The sequence below is a fragment of the Centropristis striata genome, chromosome 12, assembly GCF_030273125.1.
Source record: "Centropristis striata isolate RG_2023a ecotype Rhode Island chromosome 12, C.striata_1.0, whole genome shotgun sequence".
Lineage (NCBI taxonomy): Eukaryota > Metazoa > Chordata > Actinopteri > Perciformes > Serranidae > Centropristis > Centropristis striata.
Genome location: NC_081528.1, coordinates 897,304 through 907,805, shown reverse-complemented (window position 1 = coordinate 907,805; position 10,502 = coordinate 897,304). Strand labels below are relative to the sequence as shown.

Sequence of the window (10,502 nt, the reverse complement as noted above, 5' to 3'; positions counted from 1 at the left end):
ATTCTGCTTTATAAATCTGGCTGTGTTTCTCCTCCTGCAGCATCTAAACGCTGCGTTTCCTCCTGGTGTTGATTACACTATTCACACAGTCGCCTGGCGGCGCCGACAGCAGCGAGGAGGTGAGGACGCCACGAAGACGAGAAACAAGAAACAAGAGCAGGAGAGACACGACGTGGTGACGGCGTGTTTCTGTCAGCTGGAAGCTCCAGCTAGCTTTAACGTGTCAACACGTTCAACACTGATGGAGTCTTTCTGTTAGACTCACAGCAGAGCAGGAGGTTCTAGAGACAGAGAGGTTCTAGAGACAGAACGGTTCTAGAGGAGCTCAAAATGAGAAAAAAACAACAGGAGTTGGTTCTGAAGACACCAGAACACAAACTTTACCTCGTCTGAAGACAGTTTCACTGGTTCATTTCTTTAAACCACAAAGAAACACAAGAAACTAAACTAAAATGACCAAAAAAGACTCTAAATGACCAGAAAAAGATACAAAAACAAACAAAATTAACAAAAAAAGAGACAAAATTTACAAAAAAACATGTAAAATTACCAAAAAAAGACACAAAATGATGACAAAAGGACCAAAAAAAGACACAAAATGGCCAAAAAAAGACACAAAATTACTAAAAAAAGACACAAAATGACCAAAAAAGGACAAAAAAAGAAACTAAATTAACAAAAAAGTCACAAAATTAACCAAAAACCATGTCAAATTAACAGAAAAAAGACCCAAAATAACCAAAAAGGACACACAATGAACAAAGAAGGACACAAAAAGTCACACAATTAACAAAAATACATGTAAAATGATCAAAAAGACACAAAATGAACGCAAAAGGAGACAAAAGGACCAAAGAAGACCCAAAATTACCAAAAAAAGGACAAACAAAAAAAAGAAACAAAGAGACACACACATTTGAGACTGATTCTCTGTCTGGAGACAGACTCAGAGCAGAGCAGTAGGGTTCTAGAGACAGAACGGTTCTAGAGGAGCTAAAATGATCTAAAAACAACAGGAGTTGGTTCTGAAGACACCAGAACACAAACTTCACCGTCTGAACAGTTTCACTGGTTCATTTCTTTAAACCGCAAAGAAAATAAAGATTTCAGCAGATTTAATAAAGTTTACACACAAACCAAGCAGCTGATGGAGAGAGAACGTCCTGGACGGAGCCAAGAGAACCAGAACCAGAACCAGAACCAGAACCACAACCACAACCAGAACCAGACAGACAGACAGACAGACAGACAGACAGACAGACAGACAGACAGACAGGTGACAGGTGTACCAGGTGTACCAGGTGTACCAGGTGTACCAGGTGTGTCCTACCTGTCGATGATGACGGGGTCGGAGGGCGTCTCGTTGCGGTTTCCGCAGCTCTTCTTGTCACAACACCGACTGGAAAAACAGACAGATACATTATTATTATTATTATTATTATTATTACTACTGTAGATTAACGTCACAGTGATGTGACACATGAAGTTTGATGTGTTGATGCTTTAGTGCAGTAAAGAACCAGAGAACCATCACTGCCTCCTTCTATTATTATTTAATCATCATTATAATTACCACAACACACAGTTTACATCATTACATCATATTGAGGCATTTAAAAAAAAAATTGGGGTATTTTCAATGTATTTTTTATTTTTGTTTTTTTGGATTTTTTTGTTTACATATCTTTTGGGGTAGGTTTTGGGGTATTTTCAATTTATATTTATATATTTTTTGGGTATTTTTTGGTATGTTTTGGTAAATTTTTTGGTATTTTTTGCAAATTTTTTGGGTTCATTTCAATATATTATTTGTGGGGTTTTTTTTTACATATTCTTGGGGTATTTTCAATAATTGTTATGGTATTTTTTTTACATATTTATCAGCATTTTTTTGGTATGTTTTGGGTATTTTTGGGGTATTTTCAATGTATTTTTTTGTATTTTTTTAAATTATTTTTTAGGTAATTTTTTTTTTTTTTTACTTAGTTTTGAAAATGTTGCCTTTCAATCTTTGCCCCCAAATAGTTTATTAACTGATAAAACCAGATGAATCAACCAGAAAGGTTTATGTATGACACACACACACACACACACACACACACACTCTTGACATATAGAGGGGAAATTCTTGTTAAATTGACATGTTTTTTCGTTATATTTGTGTCTTTTTTGGTAATTTTCAGTCTTTTTTTATTGATTTTACATGTGTTATTGTTAATTTAGTGTCTTTTTGTGTCTTTTTTGATGATTATGTGTCTTTTTTTGGTAATTTTAGATGTTTTTTGGGGCATTTTTTACTTCTAGTTTTCATTATTTCCTTTTTTATTGCATTAACCATAATAACATTGCTGATAAGATGCTTAAATTAAATGCTTTTATTCTGAAAAGCAGCCTAGGTTCCCTCTCCACACTCACACACGCACACACACACACACACACACACATACACACACACACACACACACACACACACACACACTCTGACACACGCGTGCTGGTCCAGCTGGGCGGGGTCCAGGCCAAGGTCAGTAGCGTTTGGCGGGGACCCAGCGCTGGACGACCAGCTCGCCAACCGGACAGCTGCTCGCCAAACAGCCGTCCAGGTAGCCAGAGGGCGAAGCGGCCGCGGCGCTGCCAGGACGCCAAACGGGCGCCGCGACCACGAGAGCTGTGGAGGCATCCAGAGGGAGGGGGGCGGGGGGGGGGGGGGGGGGAGAGGGGGGGCTGGGTCCGTGATCCAGCACCGCGGGGACGCTGCAGCCAAACGAGGCTTTTAGTGTGGCGGGTCAGAACGGCGTGTTGAACAGCAGCAGACTGGAGCCAACACATTAATATCCATCACACACACACACACACACACACACACTGGATACTGGGCTGTCTGACGGGCAGTGAACGCACCACACTGTACTCACACACACACACAGTGTATATATGTATATATATATATATATATATATATACAGTCATGGAAAAAATTATTAGGTACTTTAATTTTGAAAAATATAATTATATATTATTCACTCTATATAATTAATCTATATAATTAAATATTATACACTCTATTACAAAACATAAAATCTAGCAAACTCACTCTAAAAACGAATTCAAACAAACTGAATTTGAAAACAAAAAATCACAACGAAATTAAAACTAAAACTAATGAAAAATATTATTATTATTATTATTATTATTATTATTATAACTATTCTAACCTGCTGAACAGGTGAGAGGTATTTTAAATCAGTTTCTCTTGAAATAAAACTTCTGAAACTGGAAATATAATATATATATATGATGAGAGGGTTTTCTCACAATTTTGCTTTAATTTCTTGTCTGGTTCATTTGTTTGGACAAATACAATGATAACAACAAAAATAGCTGATAAAAGTTTAATTTAAGAGCTATATATGTATGTGTATATATATATATATATATATATATATATATATATATATATATATATATATAAACAAGTAAAATGAGTTTCACATTCAGTCAAACCATTTAAAAGCTGTTTAAACATGAATAATCAGTCATAAACCATTAATATAATCTGTAATATGATGATTTTAATAGTTTTAGATACTTTAATACTACAGAAGAGTATTTCTAAAGAGTTTCTGAGCTCATTTGTCAAACTTTAGATGCTTTTTGTACATAATATTTTCATATTTAATTCCTGATGAGAGGATTTTTTTCACAAGTTTACTTCAAGTGCCTGGTAGCTGATAAGAGTTTAATTTAAGAGCTGACATCTAGACATTTAACATGGTTTTATATATATATATATATATATATATATATATATATATATATATATATATATAAAACCAATAATCATTTGTTAGCCTTCAATATAACATGTGATATGCTGATTTTTTAATGTTTTAGATGCTTAATACTACAGGAGAGTATTTGTAAAGAGTTTCTGATCTCATTTGTCACACTTTAGACGTTTTGTTCTCCATAATATTTTCATATTTTAATTCCTGAGGAGGTTTTTCTGTCTAATCTCAGAGACTCGTCTGTCTCCTCTCTGTGTGTCCTCTCTGTCACCGTCGGGTCATTAACATATCTTCCGGTATAATTCTTAAAAATTAATCATATTTGCGTGCGACCCGCGACGTCCAATTACGCGGCGGCGCCGCCCCCTGCTGTCCTGAATCAAATTGCCATTTGCCAGAGAGGCGTGAGCGCGGAGCGGCGAGCAGAGCGGCGTGTGAATGATTAATCAGCGTGTGATGTGGAGAGCAGAAGAAGAAGAACTCTGTTTGTGACTGAGACACTTTCACCAGCAGCCTCCCCAGACACCGCCTCCATTAGCCAGGCTTCCAGGAGACCAATTAGCATGGCCGCCCAGCGGTGCTGCTGTGGTGACAACCTCCTCCAAACTGCCAGAGAAGTGTTATAAACAAACCGGACCCCAGGAGCTCTGAGGGGCCCCTCAGGGACCCGGGGCCCCTTTCCAAAGACACAAACAAACCTTGGCTGAGCGTCCACAATATCGCCTTAATGACGTTTCCCCCCGGGCCGCAAACAGGCTAACACCAGGCCGGCTAATGACTCACACACACACACACACACACACACAGGCCTGAGAGGGGTGTGTGTGAAGAAGAGTGTGTGTGTGTGTGTGAAGCAGAGAAAATAAAACAAACAGAGTGTGTGTTGTTGCTGTCACTCATTTTGGCGGCGAGAGTTCGTCCCCGGTCACCCTGCAGCACCACACACACACATGTGCACCAACACACACTTTGCATGGTCACACACACGTCCACTATTACAAACACACGTGCATGGTCATACACACACTTGCACAATCACACACACACTTAAATGGTCACACACACACATTCACCATCACACACATACATCCACAGTCAAACACACACACACAAACATGTGCATGGTGACACACACAGACCTGAGAGGCAGTGTGTGTGTGTGTTTGTGTGTGTGTGTGTGTGTGTGTGTGTGTGTGTAAAGCTCAAAGTGTGTGTGAGGCTGAAAAAATAAAACAAACAAAGTGTGTGTTGTTGCTGTTGTCATTCATTTTGGCGAGGAGAGTTCGTCCCTGTTCGCTCTGCAGCCACCACACACACACACACACACACACACACACACACACACACACACACACACACACACACACACACTCGTGCACGATCACACACACACACCCATCCCTAAATATGCAGCCAGGAGCCAGTTTGGCACTTGGAGCCGGTGCTCCCGGTGCTCCTGCTCCTCCTCCTCCTTCTCCTCCTCCTCCTCCTCCTCCTCCTGCTCCTCCTGGAGCTCCTGGTGTTCCTGCTCCTGCTCCTCCTTCTCCTCCTGGAGCTCCTGGTGTTCCTGCTCCTGCTCCTCCTGGAGCTCCTGGTGCGGGGCCACCAGCATCATTACTGCTGGCTGCTCCTCCTCGCCGCTCAGAGCCACTTCAGACGCTACAAGTGGAATCTACTTCAGGCACAAAGAGAAGGTTTGTCCGGGCATGTCGGCGCCGCTATCACACGGTAAAAAATAAAACGCTGAGAGAGAGAGAGAGAGAGAGAGAGAGAGAGAGAGAGAGACAGAGAGAGAGAGAGAGAGAGAGAGAGAGACCCTTCAAAGGCTCCCTGAGGGACGCCGCCGGGATCACAGCGTCCAGATAACAGGAGCAGGACCAGCGCCCGGCTCGCTTTCAAAGGGCAAGTGTTGTAATTACCCGAAGGCCTGGAACGCCTCAGCCAGGCGGCGGCGGCGGCGGCCAGCCCGGGCCGTGATGACTCGCCGCAGCCAGCAGCCTCGGCGCCGCCTGGAAGCCGCCACCGTCCTCTCGGCGAGAGAGGCAGCAGGTTGGTTTTTACTCAGCATCGCCCCGAGGACTGGCAGCCGGCAGAGAGAGGAGAGGGAGGAGAGGCGAGGAGCGAGGAGCGAGGAGCGAGGAGCGAGGAGAGCGAGCAGCCCCGGCGCTGGCGAGCCTCCGGGAGCCCGCTGGCAGCGCCGGGCTGCCAACCTGGCGGCTCGCTGGGCTGTGATTGGTAGTTTTGGAAAGCAGCAGAGTCCCGTTTAAGAATGGTTAATGTGGCACGATGATGTGAGGGAGAGGTCACACACACACACACACACACTCACACACACACACACACACACTCACACACACACACACACACACACACACACACACACACACACACACACACACACTCACACACACACACACACACACACACACACACACACACACACACTCTCTCTCTAAAAATATAGAGGGGAAAAATGCTTGTTCATTTTACATGTTTTTTTGTTATATTTGTGTCTTTTTTGGTCATTTTGCATTTTTTTTGTCAATTTAATGTCTTTTTTGTGTCTTTTTGTGTCCTTTTTCAGTCATGTTGCATCTTCTTAGTTACTTTTGTGTCTTTTTTGTTAGTTTTGTGACTTTTTTTGGTCATTTTGTTTCTTTTTTTGTTAATTTTTTGTTAACTTTGTGTCTTTCTTTTGTGTCTTTTCCTTTTTTTGGTAATCTTACATGAGAATCTGATAATGATCTAATCTGCAAAAAAGTTGTTTTTCACTGCAAAAATATATATTAAAATATTATATATAATATATATATTTTTCCAAAAAATGTAAAAGGTACTATTTCACACGGATCACTTGTTTTTTTCTACAATAAGTGCAAACGAAATAAAAATGTATTTATTTTTTTAATTCTCCAAATATGCATTAGTATTGTCATGTTAAACAGCCTCTCCTGTCCTCTCCCCTCTGCTCTGTGTAAACAGCCTCTCTTGTGAACATTTAGTCGCTTTTTATAACCGATGATGCATTCAAGGACTGTCAGGAAGTTCAAACTCTGACGATAACGTCTGTTTTTTACAGTTTCTTTCTTTTTTTGTGATTACTTAAAGGAAACATTAAGTTTTAATCTGGTTCAGATGGTTAACTTCTAACTCTCCTGTCAGCAGCCAGATGCTGCACATAAACACAACAAATAAAAAGAGAAAACAACAAATAAAAGTCCACAGTTTTTCTCCAACAGCTGATAGTTTGAACCACCATCTTCCTCAGTGGATCAGAGGGTCTAAAAGTTGATATTTTCCAGATCAAACTGTGGTTTTTATCAGCTGCTGGCTGTAACATGTGCGCCTGCAGTAACTCAGAGCAACAGAAGAAGAATCTCTGATGTGAAGAGTGTAAACATGAGCTGGTTTCTGGTCCGGGGTCCTCAGAGAGGCTCCGGGTGTTCCTGCACACTGAGATCCAGGTAGACGAACCCTGAGGGACGCCCATAAAGACGAGCTCACCTGGGAGCCGGAGGTGGAAAGAGTGAGTCTCTCCTCTGATCCCTCTCTCATTAGCGAATGGAAACACAGCCTCCATCAGGGCCAGCGCCGCTTAATAATCCACTCAATCACATAATGAGACGCAGACGCCCGCCGTCATTATGGAAATGAAGCCGCTATCGCAGGAATCTGGCGGGGGGGAAATGAGCCCGACGCCCGATAACGGCCGAGGAGGAGGAGGAGGAGAAGTTTAGAGTGCAGGAAGTTCAGGTGAAGAAGAAGAAGAAGAGATAAAAGAGGAGGAGGAGGAGAGGTCAAACTGAACAGCTGCTCCACTGATTCTCATCCTGACTAACGGAGACAAGAAGAGGAGCAGAAACTGGCAACGTGTCGGATTAAAGACGCTCCCAACTAAACCAGTCTGACACCAGTTCAACCACCATGGAAACCAGCTTACAGATAAACCACCTAACTGACAATATAAACCAGTTTATTCCAGTTTACTTCATATTAAAACCAGTCTACTGCAACCCTCAACCAGTTTACAGAAACCAGTTCAGTGCACATGTAGACCAGTTTGCATGCAACTTGTTACTCTACAGATAAACCAGATAACTGCACATGTAAACCAGTTTACAGAAACCAGTTTAAATCACTTTTTTTTTCCCCCAGTTTTCATGCGACTTCTACTATTTAATCTAGAGACAAACCACCTAACTGCCCATGTAAACCAGTTTATTCCAGTTTATTTCATATTAAAACCAGTTTACTACACATGCACAGTTTCCTACACACCTCAAATATTTTACAGAAACCAGTTTGCTGCACATTTAGACCAGTTTACATGCCACATATTGCTCTACAGATAATCCAGATAACTGCACATGTAAACCAGTTTACAGAAACCAGTTAAGTGCACATTTAGACCAGTTTGCATGCAACATGTTACTCTAAAGATAAACTAGATAACTGCAACTGTAAACCAGTTTACTCCAATTTTTTACAAATCTATTCACACGTAACACCAGTTTACTGCATGTGCACAGGTTTATATGTAAACCAGTTTACTTCAAGCTTCAACCAGTTTAAAGAAACCAGTTTGCTGCACATTTAGACCAATTTACATGCAACAAGTTTACTCTCTCACTCAGTTTCCAGCTGCCTGCATACCAACTAATCAGTGCACATGTAAACCGGTTTACATTATATTCAAACCAGCTTGCTGCATCTCTCTATCCAGTTTACACTGCACCGGGAAACCAGATCAACACATTTAGACACATCTGCATGTAATCAGTTCAGTCTGCAGCACTTTGGACCAGTTTAGTTGTTCACATTCACCAGTTTAATACCAGTACACACCAGATTTACATTTAAATCAGTTTATGTAAACCAGTTTCCTGCAGATAAACTGGTTTAAACAGTCCGCTGCACATGTAAACAGTGTTTAAAACCATTTCATTGCACATTTGATCCAGTTAACAATCCGTCACTGACACTCATAAACCAGTTCACTCCACACCTAAACCAGTTTACTGCACATTTACACCAGTTTGCATGTAAACCAGTTCACACATGCACCAGTTTAACTGATTCACTGAGTCTAACTGGGACCAGTTCACTGTTTTCTCTTTTTAACAGCCTCCAGCTTCATGTGTGTGTGTTTGTTATCGTTTGTATTGTTATATCCCCCCTCCACACACACACACACACACACACACACACACACACATGCACACACACACACACACACTCTTCTCCGTCTTGTTCTCTCAGTCTGAACCAGTAGAACCATTAACTGTAGAGACACGCAGGGCAGGAAACGTGTTGATTGGTGTGATGAACGACACAACAACAGCTGCTCACACACACACACACACACACACACACACACACACACACACACACACACACACACACACACACACACACACACAACAAGCAGTAAAGTGTTGTTTCTCTGTGTGAACGTTGAGACTTCAGTCTGATTTTTGCTCCATCTGTAAACTGTTTTATACAGAGAATACAGCTAAAAATAACCTTTATCATTTATTATTATTATTATTAATAGTAGCATTACTAGTAGTATTTATTTAATTATTGATATGATGATATTCTTCAATTATGTACATTATTATTTTCTTATTATTTTATTTTTTTAATTATTGATATTAGTACTATTGGTCATAGTAGTATTTATCAAATCATTAATATTATTATTTTTGTGGGTTTTGAGTTTTTAATTATTTATATTAGTAGTAGTATTCATGAAATGATATTGTTATTGTTGTTGATTATATTGTTTATTATGTACATTATTATTAGTAGTAGTAGTAATAATCATCATCATCATCATCATCATAGTAATCATAACTTAATTATAAAAAAAAATTCTAAATTAAACTATTTATATGGTATTCAGTTCAGATTTTAGGAAAAAACACCAAAATATGTTTGTTTTTATCTTCCAGCAGTCAAACACACACACACACACACACACACACACACACACACACACACACTAGTCACACAGCTGTTTTGTGTTTAATGTTGCTTCGAATATTTGATAATTAAATGTAAAAGCTTCTGAGCAGGAAGCTTGATTATTATTATTATTATTATTATTGATTATTGATCGCTGAGGGTATTGATTATTGATCACTGAGGGTGTGTTACCTGCACATGATCTCGTGGGTTAGCAGGACGCGACACATCTCTGGGTTCTTGTCCTGACCTTCGTACAGGATCGGCTGAAACACACAGAGAGGAAACAGTTAATGACAATAAAACAAAGAGATGATTGTTTGTTTGTTTACTGGTTTAGATCTCCAGCTGTTTACCAGTCCACATGTTAGTTTATCTCATATTTAAACCAGATTAGAACAGATGTAAACCAGTTCACTGCTCACATATCAACCAGTTAAACAAATGTCAGTATTTGACTTCCAGACAACAACCAGTAACCAGTTAACAAATATACAAACAAACCAGTCGGTGGCACATTAAACCAGTTCACTGCCAACACAAACCAGTTTACAACTCAAATATTAACCAGTTAATTAAAGCTCATTTAATGATGTTACTCTACATAAAACCCCATTCATTCCACAGAGAAACCAGTTCACCACATGATGAAACCAGTTTACTCTTCACATCAACCAGTTCACAGTTCAGTGTCCACATTTAGTCCACATTTAGTCCCCAATTGGTCCCCAACTAGTCCCCAACTAG

General features: G+C 40.3%; 1 protein-coding gene across 2 annotated transcripts in view; it reads right to left on the bottom strand.

Annotated features, from left to right (window-relative positions):
- Positions 1–10,502, bottom strand: part of LOC131982369 (transcription factor COE3-like) — a 184,599-nt gene that overhangs the window by 119,844 nt on the left and 54,253 nt on the right. For both annotated transcript variants that reach the window (XM_059346995.1, XM_059346996.1), the window contains 2 exons: positions 9,948–10,021; positions 1,331–1,399 (listed from right to left, as the gene is read on the bottom strand). In XM_059346995.1, coding sequence (XP_059202978.1) covers positions 1,331–1,399; positions 9,948–10,021 — 143 coding nt within the window. The remainder of the gene's footprint in view (positions 1–1,330; positions 1,400–9,947; positions 10,022–10,502) is intronic.